This window comes from Lissotriton vulgaris, chromosome 4_1 (genome assembly GCF_964263255.1).
Source record: "Lissotriton vulgaris chromosome 4_1, aLisVul1.2, whole genome shotgun sequence".
Classification (NCBI taxonomy): Eukaryota; Metazoa; Chordata; class Amphibia; order Caudata; family Salamandridae; genus Lissotriton; species Lissotriton vulgaris.
Window position 1 is genome coordinate 1,153,455,665 of NC_141691.1, and position 21,225 is coordinate 1,153,476,889.

A 21,225-nucleotide genomic window follows, 5' to 3' on the forward strand; every position below is an offset into this window, starting at 1 on the left:
CCAAGCTTTGTCTCGTTCCTGACCACATCAGAAAAATGTCGTCGATAAACCTCCTGTACAAGGTTGTGTGATCATTCCAACTTTTGTTATTGTACATGTGATCTGCCTCAAATTTTGCCATAAAAGTATTGGCATATGCCGGAGCCCCGGCAAATCCCATGGATGTTCCATGCTGTTGAAGAAAATAATCAGAGGACCATTTGAAATAGCTGTGATGTAAACAAAAATGTAATAACTCTAGAATAAACACTTTGTTGGCTCTTATTGAATTCTGTTGTAGCAAAGCCCATTCCACGGCTTCCAACCCAGCAAGGTGGGGAATCGAAGTGTACAATGACTTGACGTCAATGGTACACAATAGTATAGGACTTGTTATGATGACATTTTTTAACGTCAAAAGAAAGTCATTGGTATCTTTGGTATACGATGGCCATTGTTGAACGAATGGTTGTAAAAATGTGTCGATATACTGACCGAGTGGTTCAAAAATGGTGCCACACCCGGTCACCATCGGACGCATGGGGGGGTCTAAGAGATTCTTATGCACCTTGGGGAGCATATAGAGTGATGGTCTCCTGGGATTAGTCACAGTTAGAAATTGTTTGGTTGTGGCGGTTATATGGCCTTGGTCCAAAGCTTTGGTTAGGATTTCAGTGAGAGTTTGTTGCAATTCATCTGTAGGATCTCTGTCCAATTTCAGATATGTCATAGTGTCTTCTACATGTTCGTTCACTTTTCTGTAGTACATTGACTTGTCCATAATAACTATGGCGCCTCCTTTGTCAGCCTTTTGTATATGGATGTTTGGATTCTCCTGCAGGCCTTTTATAATGGATCTGTCATAGATCGAAATGTTTTTCCTTTTTGACTTTTTCATTGAGGCCTTTAGGTTCTTGTGTCAATAGAATGCCCAGCGTAGAACATTCCAGAAGAAAAAGACTGTCGTGACCTCAGAAGAAAGTTTAGTCTCTGAAAGTGAATTGAGTACAAGCAGACCGGCAGCTCAAACCCAAATTGCAGAAACAAGTACTGGTCAAACATCAACTGAAGTCACCAAATCCACCACCACAAGTCAGCCTTTTTTATCCCAGGTAGGGGACACAAGCCAACCACCAGGGAAGCAACCGAAAAAACAATCAAAACAAGGAGAGGAGGGAGAAGGAGTCCGAACAAGAAGCACGAGGTGAACCTGGTTTTAAACATTTCAAAGACCGAATTGACAAAGGATGAAATGAGAATGCTGAACAAAGGGTTAGGATTCGTTCCAACATATGATACCAATAACTTGGAAAACGAGATTGCGTTTTTTAAATTCATGAGGGTCCTTAAACTCAGACATTTCTTCACTAATGTGGTACCGGAACAAATGGCGAAAGAAGAACCAGAACTCCTTGAGTTCAAGCCGAAATCTAAATTCCAAGCCCCAGTAACCCATAAGATCTTGGATGCTTTTGAAAATTCTGTCCTCAATGAAATGGAGAGTATGAATTTGAAAAAGTCAAAAAGGAAAAACATTTCGATCTATGACAGATCCATTATAAAAGGCCTGCAGGAGAATCCAAACATCCATATACAAAAGGCTGACAAAGGAGGCGCCATAGTTATTATGGACAAGTCAATGTACTACAGAAAAGTGAACGAACATGTAGAAGACACTATGACATATCTGAAATTGGACAGAGATCCTACAGATGAATTGCAACAAACTCTCACTGAAATCCTAACCAAAGCTTTGGACCAAGGCCATATAACCGCCACAACCAAACAATTTCTAACTGTGACTAATCCCAGGAGACCATCACTCTGTATGCTCCCCAAGGTGCATAAGAATCTCTTAGACCCCCCCATGCGTCCGATTGTGACCGGGTGTGGCACCATTTTTGAACCACTCGGTCAGTATATCGACACATTTTTACAACCATTCGTTCAACAATGGCCATCGTATACCAAAGATACCAATGACTTTCTTTTGACGTTAAAAAATGTCATCATAACAAGTCCTATACTATTGTGTACCATTGACGTCAAGTCATTGTACACTTGGATTCCCCACCTTGCTGGGTTGGAAGCCGTGGAATGGGCTTTGCTACAACAGAATTCAATAAGAGCCAACAAAGTGTTTATTCTAGAGTTATTACATTTTTGTTTACATCACAGCTATTTCAAATGGTCCTCTGATTATTTTCTTCAACAGCATGGAACATCCATGGGATTTGCCGGGGCTCCGGCATATGCCAATACTTTTATGGCAAAATTTGAGGCAGATCACATGTACAATAACAAAAGTTGGAATGATCACACAACCTTGTACAGGAGGTTTATCGACGACATTTTTCTGATGTGGTCAGGAATGAGACAAAGCTTGGAACTGGAGATAGAAAGGTTAAACTCATGCTCAGAACACATTGAATTTACGCATGCCATAAGTGAAAAAGAACTCCCTTTCTTGGATGTATTAGTTAAAATTGATGATCAACAAATTTCCACCACCATATACAGAAAACAGACTGACGTTAACAACTCACTACTATACCAAAGTTTTCACACCCAACACTTGAAGGATAACCTCCCGGTATCTCAATACATGAGAATCAAGAGGATTTGTTCTGAAGAGGATGAATGTAAAAAGAATCTAGACTCGCAACACCAACGCTACAAAGATAGAGGATATCCAGAGGAAGTATTGAAGAAAGCTGAAGACCGCATCAAAGCTTGCAGCAGAGAGAATTTGCTCATTCAATAAACCCAAGAAACTTCAAGACAGACAGGTGTTTGTATCTAAATTTTCTACAACATCAAACAAACTGAAAACAATAATAAATAAACATTGGACTCTCCTGAGAAATGAAGTTGATTTTAATGGAATATACAACAACACACCCATCTTTGCTTACAAGCGCTCAAAAAATCTGAAAGAGTTACTTATGACCCCAATTAGGGCAATTGAAGAAATCAACAGAGGCATGAAGAAGTGCCAAAACTGCGTACATTGCTCCAATGTTATTGTAGGAAACACGCTAAACCATCCGCAAACTGGCAAAGAAATAAAACTACATTACAACGGAGATTGTAACACAAAAAATGTGATTTACTACATTAAATGCCCGTGTGGTAAAATCTACACAGGAAAAACCGAAAGGAAACTGAAAACTAGAATTTCAGAACACAAGAGCACGATCAGAAACAAAAACACCAAAAGCAACTTAGCTAGACATTGGAATGATAATAACCATAGCATTGCTCAGATAAGGTATTCCATCCTAGAGGTAGTTAAAACACACGAGGGGGTTGATCTCACCAGATCCCTCCTCCAGAGAGAAATTCACTGGATTAAATTTCTATTGACACAAGAACCTAAAGGCCTCAATGAAAAAATAGACTTTTCATGTTTTCTATGATCACTCTTGACTTTGTCCATGTACCTGAGTATGCTGTTTGTGACTTGCATTGTCATATTGTATTTGTATTGAATTTCATGCATCTTGAGGCACACTGTTTTTGTTTTCAGTTATTATTTATCACCTATCACTATATATTTTTCTTTCACAACCTTTTACTTCTATGGTCATTTTTAGCCATTACAAGATGGCGCGGTTTAGCTTTTGGAATCTTTGAGACGCTAGTCCGTCTTCCATGTTGTTGGACGCAGCTTGTGTTTAGAACCGGCGAGGTTTGTTTTCTCGCATCCACTGTTTCGAGAGAAGAACGTGTGAGGGATTCAACTGAGAGGAGTTTGATAGACGCACAGAGGAAGTTTGACGAGGTGAGCGTGCTGCGCTACAGCAGCGGTGTCATCGACATCGGTCAGGGTTAGCCAGTCTCCCGACTGATAGATATGGGTTTCTCTGTTATTTTGCAGGTTGAAAACAGGAGCACTGGGAATACAGTATTTTGATTAGTGGAGTTCAAGACAAGGTAACGTGTTGCACAAGTAAATTGGGCTGATGATTTGGAGTTTAGATCACGCTATGGCTATCTTGGTAGATACATGAGTTAGAGGATATGTCCTGGTTTTGTTTTCACAGAATGATATAGCGCTTGAGGAGCGCGAGCGTAGTAAGTTGCATTTTAAGGTTTTTTTCCACACGTGCACTTAGGTGGTGGTGAAGGTTTTTTCTTTGATTGGAGTGATAAGCTCCACTTTGCTATTCTTCAACATTTTTTGTGCCTTAAGACTCTTGAGTGATAGTATTGTTTTCCGCATTATATTTTTACAGGCCCCCGACGAAGAGCTGCCCACAGCTCGAAATGCATTGGGCATATACAGATGAAATGATATAATCGAAAAAGAAACTGATTTTGAAGTTTTTTTTAATATTGCGTTATAGTCATATTTGTGTTTGATACAAAACGAAAATACGTTGTGTTTATTTGTAATGTTTTGAAATCATTGTTGAAAAAACACTAAAACCAAATTTGAAAAAGTATTGAAGAGTGTATATTTAATTTGTAGCGCGCCCAGCGCTTGAGCAACAGTGCGCTAAGGTTAAGTGTCATTTACACTTAAGATAAGGTTGACTACTATGTTATTCACCTCTCTAAGGTCAATCACAAATCTGTACACAGGTGGCTGAGAAGGATCAGTTCTTTTCAAGACAGACAGAACAGGACTATTGCAAACATTTCCTCTGGTCTCTTCAATCACATCTTTTCGATCAGATCATAAATGATCGCTAACAACGCTTTTTCACCTTCACTAGAAATTTTGTATTGGGGAATTCGTGGCATCCTAACATTAGCTTTTAATGTCACAACATATGGTGGTATTTCTAAGAGACCCACATCGTTGGGGCCAGTAGCCCAAAGAATATCAGGTAGAGACAGCAATTCTCTCGGAATTTTATCCCTCGACAAATACATTGGAGAAACCACTTTCTTTCCTAGTGTAAGTTGTTCTCCCGAAGGAGAACAATACAAAGTCGCATACAATCTTTTTAACAGGTCCAATCCCAACAAGTTTTCACCACAACCTGTTGTCAGAATAAGGGGTGCTTCAAATTCACAAGGGCCAACAGACAGGGACATAGGACATGAAATCGGATTCCTAACTGGGGCGCCAGAAAAACCTACAGAAACATTCATTTTGCCAGACAAAGGTGCGCCAGGGAGTTTTGAGTGCATCATAGAACTCTTTGCAGCACCAGTTTCCAACAGAAAAGGTTCTGACAGACCTGATGTAATCACCTCAACGTATGGTCCACTCTGATCTACTGGAACTGAAACAACTCCCTCTCTTTGTCTATGGCTGTCCTAGCAATCATTACCTTCCATATACTCATCTTCTGCATAGTAATCATCAGCTTAGTACTGAGCTGTCCTACCAGATGCGTTGTTCTGCTGATCAAACCTATTCATGGAATTTTGAGGTGGAAAGGAGCGTGTATTCTGAGGGGCGTTTCCACGCCCTCTACCTCTAGGTGTTTGCTGAACACCTCTACCTCTTGTGTTTGACATACCATTTGCGCGCTGTAACAAGATAGGGCAACTATATTTAAAATGACCTTCTTCCTTGCAATACGAACACTGATTGGGACCTACAGGAACGCGTGGCTGAGTATACTCTACTCTTGGCTTTTGAAACTATTGAGGTTGCTGATAATTATTCTGATAGTTATTCTGACCACCATTATTCTGACTACTACCACCACGTGGCGGGTATGCTTGCTATAACAGGACCTTCGTTTTTAACTCTATTTTTCTTTTCTGCTCTTTCTTTCTCATCTTTGTCTCTATTTTCATAATATTGTGCAGTAGCCAATATCTGTGCTGAAGAAGAGACTGCCCACGAACTCTCTGAATCCTTCAACTTTTTGCACAACTCCGGAAGTAGGTTGTGTACAAATTTATTAACAAACAGTCGCTGACCACCTTCTGTGGTCGACAAACGTTTCTTCAAACCTGGTGAAGAAATCAGACACCGTTTCATCTTTCTTCTGCTTACATGCAGACAACTTATCCCAATTTACACGCAATTCGGGCATCAAAGTCTTCATATATGTAATAATTCTACCAGGGAGTTCTGCTACTAAAGGCTCAGGTTTAGCACCACCAACTTGTCTAGTATCAGCAGCATTAATATTCGCCCATGTGTCGCCTAGCTCTTGATCATGATCTGCATGACGAATCTTTCCCCATAAAGGCTGTGGAACAACATTCCCAAATAACATATCGATATCAGCTAAATTCATGATACAGGAGCCTGCAGTCTGTGATAATTCTTTGTAATATCCTGCAGGATTTTTGCGGGGATCGGGCAACTTCTGCTTAAGGGCCAATACTTCAGCTCGTTTCCATGGGACATGTACCCACACATGCTGAAAATGAGGCTAAATAGGTGGGTTAGCTGCGGCGTCTCCCTCTCTCCATACTGGGGGAACATCTCTCATGGGATATTGTCTTCCTTTCTTCTTGGTAGAAGAATCATGATCGAACAACGACTTGGAAACACCTTCAGTTCTAAGGGATAACAACGTCGCAACAGCTTTCCCAACATCTGAACATCTGAACCCACAATTGTACCTTTTGAAAATTCAAACCGTACATGGCTCAACTCAGGCGGACTAGAGTCCAAATCATTCTCTTCTAAATCTTCGCATAGAAAAACACACATTTTCTCAAAAACGTACCTCTGTTTTGAAGCTTTCCACTGATGGAAAACATCCATAACAGATTCTAGATCATATATTGTAGGGTTAGTCACCCATCTATGTGCCAAACGATCCAATACTTCTTTCTCCCTAGAATCAGGCAGGTGGCTACGCAACTGTGTGTGCCCAGAGGCAGGAACCGGACATGCCGCTCCAAACAACGGATATAGAATACTAGAAACAGTGCTTGCCACTCTCTGGCGGACAGACGGAGAAGTCGAGGAAAAGACAAGTGGGAGAGCAGGGTGAGATGAGGCAGATGCAGAAGCAGTGTCAGGAGGAGTACCAGGAGTGGTAGTCGATACAGTAGGTAAAGTTGCAGGAAGTATAGGGAGAGCAGGTGTAAAGTCTGGTGACCCTTGGGAAGGCTGCACCGGAGGAATAGGAGCCAGCTGAAGAGTAGCTGGTGGGTGCTGTGGAGGACCAGGGGGTATAACAACCATGGGTTGCACAACTAAAGGTTGTGGAGGTGCTGTAGCATTTTGCGCGTAGGGCGGTGGTGAACTTAACAAATGTGACATTAGGGCATCTTTTACAAGCTCTTTTGCTGCTTCTTGCTGAAGAGGCGGCAAAACCGGGTAGCATTTATCTATTACCATTTAACGTTGCCTGTGCAACTGCTCACTCATCTGTTCTTCTTTATTGTCTTTATACTGCATAGCAGCTTTCATTACAGAGATACCCCTTCTCTCTTATCTTTCTTCCCTAGTTTAATTTCCTTCTGTTTGGCCTCCTTACGCCACAGGCGGAAAGAGTCAAACATTGCCGTCCGGGCTTTCTTCTTAAATAGTTTAACTTCGAGATTATCTAGGATTTCAGCATCAAAGCTACCATATTGGGGCCATTTTAAAACACCGTCTTTTCTGGTATATTTTATCCATACTTCATTGTATGTGATGGGGCCTACCCCATGTTTTACATATAATTCATAGGTTGGAGTTCCAATCGGAGTAACCGTACACGAGTCCTCCAGTCGGGAGTCCCTATTATTACAACCAAGACAAAACAAGTTTCCAAGTCTGCTAAGACCAGGCCTCTTCGTCTCTAGTCTAGCTTCAAACTTCAAAGGATTATCGATTACGATATTTCTCGTGAATACACGAGTCCTTCGGCTTTGGCGCTTGCAAGTTCCAAATCAAAGAGGTCCCAAAAGGGGACACCAAACAAACTAAGGACTGGGAGACGCTCAACTTATACTTAACTGAGGTATCGATGACGTCACCAGAAGACTTGTCTAACGTTTCGCTCTACCAAACATCAAGGGTTTAAATCAGGGCGATAGTCAGAGCAGCAGTCCTTCGTAGCCGTCGGGACGCGGGGAACCTCACAGCAAAGACCTTCGGAACCACGTCGACATACAGGGGTCACTGAAGTGGCCGGCCGTCCTCCAGAATTTTCACACGAAGCTCCTCACGAACAACTGGCTTGGACCGGTACCGCTGATACCGCCCCACGTGGGCGCCAACTGAGGTACTGGGTTTTTCAGAACCGGTACTGATCCGGTAACCCAGCGGTGTCAGGGCAACACCCAAAGACCTCGAGTACTTTCCTGATTCAGACCACAGAAACACAAGTCTTCTAGGTGAAATCAAAGATCGAATTTATTGGCTGCAACCAAGTAACAAGTGTCCTAGAAGTACAACAGCATGTATGTTCTCAGGAGACTGCTCAAATTTACAAAGCCTGGCTTCTTCTTTTATACAGATTTTTAAGCTTCAGGCAAGCATTCTTAGATTTACAGTGCAAACATTCTTGGATTTACAGTGAGCTATTCACATATTTTCATTACAAAAGAAAAAGCAGAGTCATGATGACAAGTATACATTTAGTGTGTCCAGTTCGTGATCAATTACCCGGCAAGGCCCAACATTTTCATCAGATACCGGTGAAAAGAGCAGGGACAGGTGTGAGCAAGATTTGGGCGGGGGTGTGTGCGATGGGAACATGTGTGCCTGTTGTGCTTTGATGCTATCTCGTTCGGCCACTGGGAAAGGAACTGACCAAACAGGTTTGGCTTGGGGCAATGGTTCCAGCTTGCCCAGGTCACAGAAAAGTCAATTAAGGTGTATGAGTTCTTTGATATCGAATTCAGCTGTATTTCCATTTCCAAAAATCTTTATTTCGATCACAGATCATAAAAGATGCATTACATTTATACAAAATTTAAAACGTATTAAACAACAGTGTGATCCAGTAATTAAAACAATGTTAAAACAAGGTGCCGGGATTTCAGTCTATATCAAATCGAGGAGTCTTTTTATACAAGTCTTTTTACCCATCGGCTTCGAGTGTACCGCATGGAGGTTAAAAATTTCGACAGAGCGAAGACTACAATAGGGGAGAGGTCTGTCTTTAAAACTCTGTAGGCAGGTTGAAAAGATCTGAATCCCAGGTTCCTGAGTAGAGGGACTAGCCAGTGTTTCCTGCTCCTCTCATAGCCCTTGCAGAAAAAAACCACATGAGCATCATTCTCCTTCGGATGTGCACATACTGGACAAGTTTCTATGGAGGAGCGGCATGACCAGGACGCAGTGAATGATGCTAAGGGAAGAATTCCATATCTCCATTGAAAGAATAATTTCCTCGTTAGTACAGGAGACATGGCATCTAAAGTGCTTTCAAGATGATAGGAGTCTTTAGCTTGTAAGAACAAGTGGGTCAAAGATCCTTCTCGAATAGCATCGATAGCTCTGGTGAGCTTCAGATCTTGGTAGGCTCTCACAAGTACCTTTTTTGGGGTCTTTGGACAGGTGTTTAAAGGGTCCATCCATAGTTCCGGGTAACCAATATCCTCCAGCATTCCCTTGACATAAGTCATCCACGGAATTCTCCTGGCATTGCGTAACTGCAGGAATTCCTGTAGCTCCGCTCTATAGTTTAGAAGATCTGGGCTACACCATAGACGGCTCCAGAATGTCAGGGGTTTAAGACCCAGCTCCTCCGTTATTGGTCGGATTCCCAAATCCAATCTAAGAGGAAGTAGTGGAGTGCTCTGGGGGAGGGCAACAATCTGTCTCAGAAATTTGTTTTCAGTTGACTGTAATTTAGAGAATTGAGTATGTCCCCACAGCTCACCCCCGTATGTGACACCCGCCCGGGCTTGAGTTTTGTAAATATGAATAATTGGGGTTAGTGGGCGGTAGGAAGATTTATTCGCCAGTCGCATTGTGCCACCCGCTAACTGAGCCAGTTTGATGGTCACTTTTGTCTGGTGAAACGTCCACGTTAAATGTTCATTAAGAGTGATCCCCAAGTATTCAATAGTATGCACACGTTCTAATTGGACTGTGCCTAGCCTAGGTGGGGCTCGGTTATGGGGGTTGGGATTCAGAATCATGAATTTAGTTTTCTGTGGGTTAATTTCAAGTCCCCGCTCAGAGCAGAACTGTAAAAAACCGTCCAGGACACGTTGAATGCCCATAGGGGATTTAGACAGCAGCAGGGTGTCATCTGCAAACATGATTGCAGGCACCCTGCTGCCTGTCAATTTAGGGGCATCGGTGTTGGCAATCCTGTTCAGGTGGGCAACAACCCCGTTCACAAAGAGGCAAAACAGGGTTGGTGCAAGCACACAACACTGTCTTACCCCTCTGCGAACGGGGAACCTTTCGGTTAGCTTGCCACCTTTGCCACACCTCACGCGGGCATAGTTGTTATGATGTAGTCTCATCAGGATTGCCAGGATGTCTCCAGGGACGTTCAGCTCTTCCATAACTCTCCACAACCTCGCTCTAGGTACCAGATCGAAGGCGGCACGTAAGTCTACAAAAACAGTATACAAAGTACCGCCCTCAATTACAGCTGTTCTCCAATAAAGGAGATTCAGCCTAAAAATTTAGTTTATTGTCGATACACCCTGTCTAAAGCCCGCCTGGTAGGGGGACAAGATACCCATCTCATCAATCCAGGCCTGTAGCCTGTCCAAAATCAGTCTTCCGAAAAGCTTTTGGGATATATCAATAAGACTGATTGGACGATAGTTGGCTGGGAGCAGCGGGGATCCCTTTTTATAAATTGGAACCACCTCTGCTCCCAGCCAAGTATCAGGAACCTCCATTCCCCCCAGAATGGCGTTGAATATCAATGTAAGATATGGAGCCCATATCCCTGGTTCCTGCTTGAACAAATCCCCGGGCACCCCATTGAGGCTTTCCCAGCAGCTAGACCTGTAATGGCCTCCCTCACCTCTTTTTCAGTAAAAGGAGCCCCCGTTGGACCAGATGTCTTTATGCTACCAACTCTATTAGGATCCCCAACTTCTTCAGAATACAACGCCTCAAAATGGTGCTGCCATATCGTAGGGGCTATATTGGGCTCAATTGCTGAAGATAAATCCTCTGTGCCATTGGTGACTAAGCGCCAAAATTTGCGGGAATCTCTATTGGTTAGTGATCTAACAAGGTTTTCCCAATAGTCTTGGTCCCATTCCGCCAGCGCATTCTCCAGGAGCTTTTTATAGGATCTTCTCCTGGCTTGTATTTCTTCCTTACTATGGCGTCCTTTTATAGCAAGTAGCAATTGGGCCTTGGATTCCCTACAGGTTGCGTTATACCAGGACGTCTTACCCGGGGGACCTTTCCTTTTCCCTGAGGATGAGAACAAATCCAGCTCTAAGGTATTAATTATGTCTGCATGTGTTTGTGCAAGCTTTTCTCTGTTATCGTCATCTTGCACTTCTTCCCTATCTGAAAGGCCCTCTCCAAAAACGGGATAATCCTTGCATATAACTGCGGTATTCTATCTAGACTATTGGCTAGTTTCTCCCACTTGACTTTCCTCCGATTATTTTCAAGTAGTAGCCCCGCCTTATCTTTATCCGTTCCATAGGATGTGGCCTCATGCCCTGGCAAGGAATAGGTCAATTCCAAGGCGTTATGGTCACTATCCATTCTTTCGGTGACTTTGAAGTCAACTATTAGTGGCCACATGAACAATTTAACCAGGATGTAGTCCAGTCTAGATTCGCTGCCTATTTTATTGTAGGTATGGATGCTAGGGATGTCTGATTTGCAGCGGCCATTACAGGCCCTTAGGCCTTGATTTAGAGTGAGGGCAGTTATCTGCAAGGCCAAGGGAGTCCAGGCCCTGAGGGGAGGGGCCACCGTCTCTGGAACAAACCAACATGAATTTTCCTCGTAAGAGGGGCCATCACGTAGTCCAGGTAGTGGTTCGTACTGTGAATTAAAATCACCTCCCACCAAGCAAGCGAGTTCACATGGAATGCCTTCTAGGAACGCAGATAATTCATCTATGGTGCCAGATTCTTTTAGCATGGATACCGGCCTTGAATATATGTTAATAACTAACAGCTTTGAGGAGTCTGGCCACTCAAGTAAGACAGCCAATATATCATCCGAGGCGGTCTCTAGGCAGGTAGCGTGACAGCCTAGGTCCGTTGCTACCCAGGTCGTGAGTCCTCCCGATGGCCTACCCCTTCCCCCCCACTTAGCGGGTTTGGAAAAAGATGCATAGCCCAGAAAAGATAATTCCTCACGCGCCCAAGTCTCCTGGAAGAGAAGTACGTTTTTGGAGCTGATGTAAGAGCCCCACTCTGTGGAGTCTATTTTATTAGCTAGGCCTGCCACATTCCAAGAGATCACGGTTATAGGATACAATTTGGTAGTGGCTGGACCTATGGTGACAGAGTTGTTAGGGTTATGCTCCGTGGGCGCCAATTGGCTTATGGGGGAATAGTTCATGTCAGGTGTTATATTAATGGGGGTCACAATAGGATCCTTCATACTTGGTTCAGAAGCCAAACTAAGTTCAGCTATGTTAATTGCCCTTGTCTGTATAACCGGCACTGGGAGTGTGTTATTCTCAGTCCTGGGAGATGCTGGGAGTTCACCCCCCTCTTCATCCGCCTGTCAATCTACCATTTCCAGACTACTATATCTATTATGAGTGGGTAGATAGGCTGGATAGTGTGTTCTATGGGGCCCTGGGATTCCTCTCCTGTATCCTCCACCCCCGCCCCTCCTCCTTGTGACTGTTTCCCAGCCAGCCTCCTCCCCATACGGAAGGAAATGCTCTATTGGTCGTCCCCTGTGGTGTTGGAGAACATTACTCTCCCTATGGCAGTTTTCCCAATCCTCCAACAGCTCTTGGTGGTGCCCCCATCTCTGGTCCTCTAAGTTATAAAGGCTTGAAGGGTAAAAAAATGAGGGAGGAAGTGGTTGAATATTACTGCCAAAATCATCATCAGAAACCCAGGTGCAGATATATGCAGCTGTGTTCGGCTCTCTGAAGGTGACCAGAATGCAGTCTCCCCTGATAGATTTCCTGGTATAACCCACCCACGTGGCCCTCCTGGCCATGGAGATATCACTGGTTATTCCTCTCAGAAGTGGTTTATTTATGGAGAGCCAGCTAATGACTTTGTTCCTAAGTGAGGTTGTTGATTCGAAAGTTGAGGGTTTTAATTCCGGAACCCCAGCCAGAACTAAGGTGTAGGGTGCTGCTTCTGGGGGGAGGTTAACAGACTTTTGTTTACAGTTGGGGTTTGGTTTCTCTCCAGTAAATGGTGGATCGCCCTTGGAATTAGTCGGAGGCAGAGCAGTATCTTTGGGAGGGGGGATTATTTTAGGAGTGGCAGTTACTGTATGCTGGATTGGAGTTGGGGCCTTGTTGGCATTTGGGGGTTGCGGAGTGATGTTTGGTATGACTTGTGGAGTTTTGAGGTTTGTGGGTGGTAGCTTATTATTTGTGACTGTGGGTGGTCCGTTAACCTTGTTGGACTTTGGTTCCGGTCCCCCTTTTGCAGCTTTAGTTCCACTGTTATCGAGTTTCCTCGAGTCAGCAAGTTGGACAGAGAGAGACAAGATTTGGGCGGGGGTGTGTGCGATTGGAACAGTTTATGGCCTGTTGTGCTTTGATGCTATCTCGTTCGGCCACTGGGAGAGGAACTGACCAAACAGGTTTGGCTTGGGGAAATGGTTCCAGCTTGCCCAGGTCACAGAAAAGTCAATTAAGGTGTATGTGTCCTTTGATATCGAATTCAGCTGTAGTTACAAGCCTATGTGAAGGGCAACTCACAAAATGGCTGCCAAGCGTAAAATGGAAGCCAAGGGTTCAGAACGAAAATGACGATTTAGAGGTGAAATCGTTACTCGATTATGACGAAAATGCTTGTGCATAGTGTACTAGCCATTATCGGTCTTTTGACACCAAAATCGTCATGCTGCGACAAAGTTTGTTGCACGAGTCCAGAATTTTCAGAACTACACTACTCTGATGCCGTGAACCAGCTTATTAGCCTGCATCCTTGCGGATACACCCTCGCGCCCTGCCGCCTCAACGGCCAGACACCGTGGCATCATGCAGGGGCGGCCTTAGGCATGTGCAAGCTGTGCACCTGCAGAGGGCCACCAAACCCCAGGGGTCACCATGCCAATATATATCCTTAATATAGTAATCCTCTGAGGCTTGATACATATTTGCGTGGCGGCCCCTGGCAGGGATTTGGCAGCCTCCGGCTCTGTTCCACTTCCAAACTACCTGAACCCCCCCCTCTTCACTGGCCTCCGTGCTCCGCCCCACCCGGACACCCTCTTCTGGGGCCCCTACCTACGCTCCCTGCCCAGGGCCACCATGAGCCTAGAGCCGCCCCTGCATCATGCGTGACGGAGATTACTTGCTGCTTGTCCGACGTTTCGGCATCCGAGGGAGAGGACAAAGAGGGATCTGGGTGCCATGACGCTCTTCAGCTCGCTTGCCTCGCGCTTCTTGCCGGGAGACATCCTCCAGATCAGTCGGTCGACTTTTTGGAATGATGCTATTGCTATATCCCGAGGGGGTCCCGACATGAAACAGAATAAAGTAGGAATTATTCTTGGCAACGCTGTTTTTTCACCGAAACAACAACATGATAATACTAGAGCTATATTACGCATTGTCTACGTGGCTACGCTATTGTTCGTTCCCCCCACTGTGCCCCCCCATCTACCAGGCTCACCTTTTGTGCCCCATGCGCACAAATCCGACCCTTGTGCGAATCCGGTGTGAAGGTTCCGGTGCTCAGTGAAGGGAAAAAGAGGCCGATCCCACGCTTGCGGGGCCTTAAAAGCTGCTGCCCCCGCTATGGCGCCCTCCGATGACGTCATGGTGCGACCCTTCTGTTGTGGGGACACCAAAGAAGGACGACTCTCCACCCTTGGCTGCTCCTGCCCGTATTGCGACTAAAGGAGCACCTCTGCTATGCGCCGGGTTCGCCTTCATTCTCTGCTGAGGAGCACTCTCATCGCTTGTGGTAACATTTTAGTTTTTTTGCCTTAAAATTCTGGTCACTCTATCTCCACGGTATTCTGATAAGGTGAGTTCAAGACAGCAATAACTTAGCACTGGGTTCCGGTGCCACTGCACCTGCTTTACTAATGATCACTTCATCCCTGTTCCCCAATCTGTTTGGTAACACACATTTTTTAATCGCGTTTTAGCACAAGAGAACCACTGCTGCAAATCTCCCGTTCTCCCAGATTAAAATGGCTGGAAGGCCACTTTAAATATGCATAGGTTGCCGAATCCCTCGCTCCTCCAGGAGGCATTTCCAGCTGCTTCATTTCAAGTCAGCCATGCAACGCTTTATGCTGATCATCTGTCATCCCAGTCTGAAAGATTTCTCCTCAGCGCTCTGATTCATAGCAGTGCGTGACCTTGTATTATTTCCATGTCGTAATGCATCATTGTTTCTTTCCGATTTACCAAGCCGCCCTTTCTGAAATCACACCGTGCTCCGTGCATCAAAAACTTATTTTACAACTGTTGTCATAAGAGATAATGTATGTCTAATTTTACAGCTACTTTCGTGCGGAAGTCTTTCCGTGCAAAACAAATGCCCCTCGCATCTCAAAAGTCGCCTTTCGTTACCATTTCAACAAATTTGAGCGAATCTGTCAAACTGCACAGCGAGAGCCTTTGTCACTGAGCTTTACTGAGAGAAAGGCAGAAGTTTCATGCGAACAAAGAATACAATTCTGCCTGAAAACCTGACACGAGATTTGCCATGTCAGGAATGAATTCGGCGGTGTCACGCATAGAAAAAGTTTGTTTACTGGATGAGTGGATGTCTGACACTTTGAATACTAGTTGTGTGTGTGTGTGTTGTTGGGGGGGGGGGGGGGGTGGTGTAGTGGGGGGGGCAAGAGCGCCAGTGGGTGGTCAACAAATTCCAATGCAAATGACGCGACCACCCGCGCACTCCTAACGTTGCGCACATTCACAAACATTTGAATTATCTTCCAGATACTTATCTGCACTTCTTGGTGTACACCTGCATGACCAAGCGCCTAATTCACAAAAAGCGTTCTGCGACTTCCTCTACTGGTACGCCTCGCTTATTCATGAATTACAGGAGAAATCCTTGGAGCAATTCACGACAAAGTCACGCCTATCCAGAACAAATCGTTAAAAACCGGGCCCCATTTGCCTATTTTTCCTTTTTTTTAAATATGTTTTATAGCATTTGATTATCAGCACTCAAGAGGAGTGTGTGGTCTTTTCTTTTCTCCTTGGTTGCTCCCTTCCCTCTTCCCCTGTGTACAAATAATCCCCAATAAGGTCTGTGTTTGATTCTCTTTGTTCGGCCTGCTCCCTGACCCTTCCCCATTGTGCTGCTGAAAGCTCCCCTCCTGGTCTTTTTCTTCATTCTCACATTTCTGTTCTCTTTTCCTCCACGTCTTACAGCTATACGTCCATTTTCTACCTTGCCACCCGGTTTCGTTACTTACTTCTTCCATGATTAGAGAAACATCTAAGAACGGATTTTTTTAAAGACACACACCTTAAGTGAAACACCACAGTTGTTTTGTATTTATATGCCACTGGTAGTACTTTTCAAGAGCTGGGTGACTTGCAGAGGCGCAACTAGAGTAAAATTTCGAGGGGGGGGGGGTTGAGAAAAAATTTGGGGGGGGGCTTATTCTTTAATCATCATCATCAAAGCTTTATTTCGATATACAGAATATCATAAAAGCACATAAAAAGTATAAAAAACGCAATTCATTAGCATTACAATTTTTAAAATAGGTTACAGTATAAGACCATTCATATTTCAATAAATATTTTAAAAAACATATTAATCTTTAGCAGCTTTGTGAATATTTTAAAAGGATTCAGCTAAAACTACAGTCATCTAGTAGCCTTCAATCTAATCAGCCAGGCCCAATTAAGAAATTTGGCCACCCCAAACACTAAGGTTGTGCTAGTGTCAGCCCTAAGGATTCTGAGTGCAGAGGAATGGTCCCTGGTTCCAAGCAACAGACACACAGGTTTGAGCCATTTCTGTCTGGGTTTTCCATAGGCTGGGCATACAAAGAAGACATGAGGGATGTTTTCAGTGACACCTTCATAGAATGGGCAGTCAGAAGGGGTTTGGTTCGGGGGCTTCCACTCACAGGTGTAATCGCGGAGGGGGAGTGTTCCCAACCTAAACTGGATGAAGAGGGATCTGTCTCTTGGTTTCGTAATGAAATCCAAGTAGGGCTCTAAGCGAGGCTTTAATTTATGCTCTCTGAATGCCTGTCAGCCTACCTTGGTTTGGGTCCTTTTGTTCTTGATCGTCAACCCATGTCCAGTAGGCTCGCTTAGTTTCATCCTTGGATAAAGAGACCCCAGGCTCCCAATCAGTTGGCAAGCCAGATTCGAGGAGGAGTCTCTTTATATTACGAATCCAGCTAATTTTGTGAGCACCATGGAGATTCATAACTTCTCTCAGTCCATCTAAATACCTTGAGAGCTCCGGGGTCCGCCATAACCGAGCCCAATATAAAAGAGGGCGTAACCTGGCTAGTTCCTTAATGGAGCGGCGACCCTGATCGCTCAGTAGCGGTTTGATAGGAGTACCCCTCGGAAGTGATGGCAGCTCCCTAAAGACCTTATTCTCTGAGGTGACCAGGGCATCAACACACTCAAAGCCCCACAACTCTGCGCCATAAAGGGCGCAGCCTACAGCTTTTGCAGCTTAAATATCCAGAGCGGGGGCAATTGGCTTAGAAATGGATGTAGGATGTTCTCGCCCTAGTGCTCCGGCTACCCTTTTATGGTTTAGTGCCATTTTATCAATGTGAGGCAGAATTTATCCGAGATTCTAATTCCCAAGTATTCAAATTTTTTTACACGTTCCAGTGACACCCCATCCAGGGAAAGGGTGGATCTGGATGACTTACTTGGGTTAAGATAAAGGAGCTTAGTTTTCATGGTATTTATGACGAGGCCCCTGAGCTTACAAAACAGACAAAAGCGGTCCAGCAATTTCTGCAATCCTGCAGGAGTTTTTGATACTAATAATGTATCGTCCGCAAAGAGGAGAGCAGGGACTTTGTCACCCACCAGGGCCGGGGCATCAGCATTTATTTCGAGCAAGAAAGAGACTACACTATTCACGAATAACGTGAAGAGTGTCGGGGCTAACACGCAACCCTGGCGTACCCCTTGATTCACAGGGATTCTATCAGTTTTTTGCTCTTGTGATCCCCATCTAATCCGGGCATAGGTACCATCATGCATACGTGCCAGGAGATTCAAAATTGCTGAAGGAATCCCCATCTCCTCCAAGATCAGCTAGAGGCGGTCTCGGGGGACCAGGTCAAAGGCGGTCTTTAAGTCAATAAATGCCAAATAAAGACCGCCTTTGCCAATAGTGACCACCTTCCAGTATAGGAGTACCAGCCTAAATGCTTGGTCTACCGTGCCTGTGCAAGCCCTAAAGCCTGCCTGAAAGGGTGAGATGATGTTATTCTCCTCAGCCCAAGAAAGAATCCTCTCCAAAAGTACCCTGCCAACCAATTTCTGCCCCGCGTCTATAAGACTAATCGGGGGAAAGTTGGCAGAGTCCTCCAAGGGGCCCTTCTTGTAAATAGGGATCACCTCGGCCGCCTTCCATGAATTCGGAGCAGGTGAACCTTCCAGCAGTACATTTGTCAAGTTAGCAATGTAAATGGCCCAGCCATCGGGGTTGGCTTTAAAAAGGTCACCCGGCACACCGTCCAGCCCTGGGGCTTTAGCAGGTACAATTTTAGCTATTGCAGTCAGGACCTCTTTTTTGTCAACTCTAATGATAGGAGTTTGTCCAGAACCAACATCCAGGGTACCGCTCAAATTTCCTGGGGCTCTGGGCAGTTCATTACCACCATAGAGTTTATTAAAGTGCTCAAACCATTCACTATCTGTGATATGGTTGGGGATCTGATCCGAATCACAACCATTCGATCTTCTGACTAAGGTCCAAAATAGGTCACCATTTTTGTTTTTACTTGCATCTCTGAGGCTTTCCCAATGGGATTCTTCCCACTCCCTTTTAGCTGTTGTTATAGCTTGTCTATAGTGCACTCTAGCTAGCCGAACAATTACTGGGTTGCATGATTTAATAGCAAGAATTAATTTATTTTTCATCTTTCTGCAGTTACTATCAAACCATTTCTGCACTGGTTTGGAAGTTGCCAAACTCTTTTTACCTGGGACTATGAACAGTTTGCCAATCTGATCCATAGTAACAGTGTAAATGGCTTCTACCTCTGCAAGCCCAGCCTCACCATTACATACTCCAGAGAGCCTTAAGGATTGCTCACTAAGGATTCCATCCAGCGTATTCAGTCTGGTTTCGTCCACACTAAACTTAGGCCACTTGAGGAATCTATTGCAATTGGATGGTATAATTTGCTTAGTTATTAACCTCTCACTATTTGATAAAGTAAGTTCCCTTCTCTGCCACGGGTCCACCAGTGTGAGGGACAGGGGGTTATGGTCACTCCCCACTGATGGAATAATGACCATATCTACCACTGACTTCCAAGCTCTCCTGTCTACCATTATATAATCAATCCTACTCTCACACGATACTCTATTGTATGTGTTTGCCCCCTGAGCATCGGAGATGGTACAGCCATTTGCAGCTCTTAAACCTGTTTCAATCATCAGAGCATTCAGTTGAATGACTACTGGAGACCATCTCCTCACAGGCGTGAGGGAAAGGGGCGGAACGCCACATTGGGCATCGTCCTCGTGCACCCCAAGGATGTCATCTACTGCCAAAGGTTCAAACGAGCAGTTAAGGTCCCCAGCAACCAGGATAAGAGAGTCAGGAGAACACAATTGAAACAGATCAGATAAAATGTCAATAGTAGAGGATTTTGCCCCCCCTTGTGTTCCTCTAGCGTATACATTAAAGAATTCCCAAGTGGGGACCCCACTCATACCCCCAATAGAAAGTCTCATAACATCCAGAGATGAGTAAGTATGGTGAATAATCTTAAGATTAAGATCAACCCGTACCCATACCATAAGCCCTCCAGAAGGACGACCACGCCCGACCGTAGTAGCAGGTATATGAAAACAAGAAAATCCCTGCTTATATAGAGGTTCAAGGCTCCATGTCTCCTGAAACATACATATGTCATACCCATCAATACAATTATTTCAATCTGGTAGTAAAAGCTTGTTTTGCAGACCTGCCACATTCCATGAAACAAGTTTAAGATTGTTAATATGAACCTTGTTGGAAATTGGGACACATGAAGTTTCACCTGAGACCTGGCTGGTGGCTATATTAGAGGTACTCAGAGTGTCCTGGGCTAGATTTGGGAGCTCGAGCCCCACGGGCTGTCGTAATGTAGGTGAGTCTGGAGAACAACCACCCGGGGGGAAGGGGGATTATTCAGTTCTCTTGCTCCAACATCGGGTCAATCAACAGCCTCTAGACAATCAAAGCGGTTGCGGTTGAAAAAAGTGTCCATATGAAGGGAGGGCATAAGCCATACTCCCTGGGGTGGTCCCCTCCTGCTCCGCTGTACCAATGTCCAACCATCTAACTGTGGGGTAAAATAACCTGGGGGATAAAAGTAGGTCAGTGGTAGAGAATGAATAGTCGTACCTGTACTAGGGTATCTGCAGTTGCAAATATAATCAACATTTCTAGTATTATAGAAATTGATCAAGATGCAATCGCCCCTTATATTTTTAGCCAAATGACCAACCCATGGTACCCTCTGAATCATAAGTATTTTGCCAACAAGGTGCGGGGGCAGGGGTCTGTTCGTATTTAGCCAATGTATAACCCTATTCCAAAGTTTTGTAGGACTTTCCACCTCATCTTTGCCCAGCTTTGGTACCCCAGCTATGACTACCACGACTGGACAAACCTCCGGGGGTAAGTTTAAGATTTTTTTCCCCATATTAGGTTGAGTAGTAGGGACCTCCCCACTTGTCACATCCTGTGGTGAATTATCTTTTTGCTTGCTTGAACTATTTAAAATGACAGGGACTGAGTCGTTAATAAGGGGGGTGACTGCAGGTACAGGTAGAGCCAGATGGGCTGTGTTTGATGCTATTGCTTCTTTATGGGTGGCTGGTGCCTTTTCCTTGCGGGTTTTAGCCAATGGTTTAGTGGCTGTAGAGGGATTTTCCCTTATGGTGGATTCTGCAATTCCCTTGAGGTCACGCTCAATCCTTTCTAAATGGACCTAAATCTTGCTCAGCCTTTCCTCTAATGGAACTAAGAGGAGCCTGAGAGTCTCATAGATGGTGTTTGACTCAACCTCCACCACCCCCTCCCGTTCCCCTTGGCTAAGCAAACCACCTGTTGTCT

The 21,225-nt window shown here is 44.7% G+C and overlaps 1 protein-coding gene across 1 annotated transcript in view; it reads right to left on the minus strand.

The window, feature by feature from the left end:
- The window catches only part of LOC147722999 (uncharacterized), a 119,137-nt gene extending 99,302 nt beyond the window's left edge, over window positions 1-19,835 (minus strand). The window contains exon 1 of the mRNA XM_086967420.1: window positions 18,417-19,835. Within this exon, the coding sequence (XP_086823546.1) occupies window positions 18,417-19,835 (1,419 nt within the window). The remainder of the gene's footprint in view (window positions 1-18,416) is intronic.
- Between the last annotated feature and the right edge of the window lie 1,390 nt (window positions 19,836-21,225).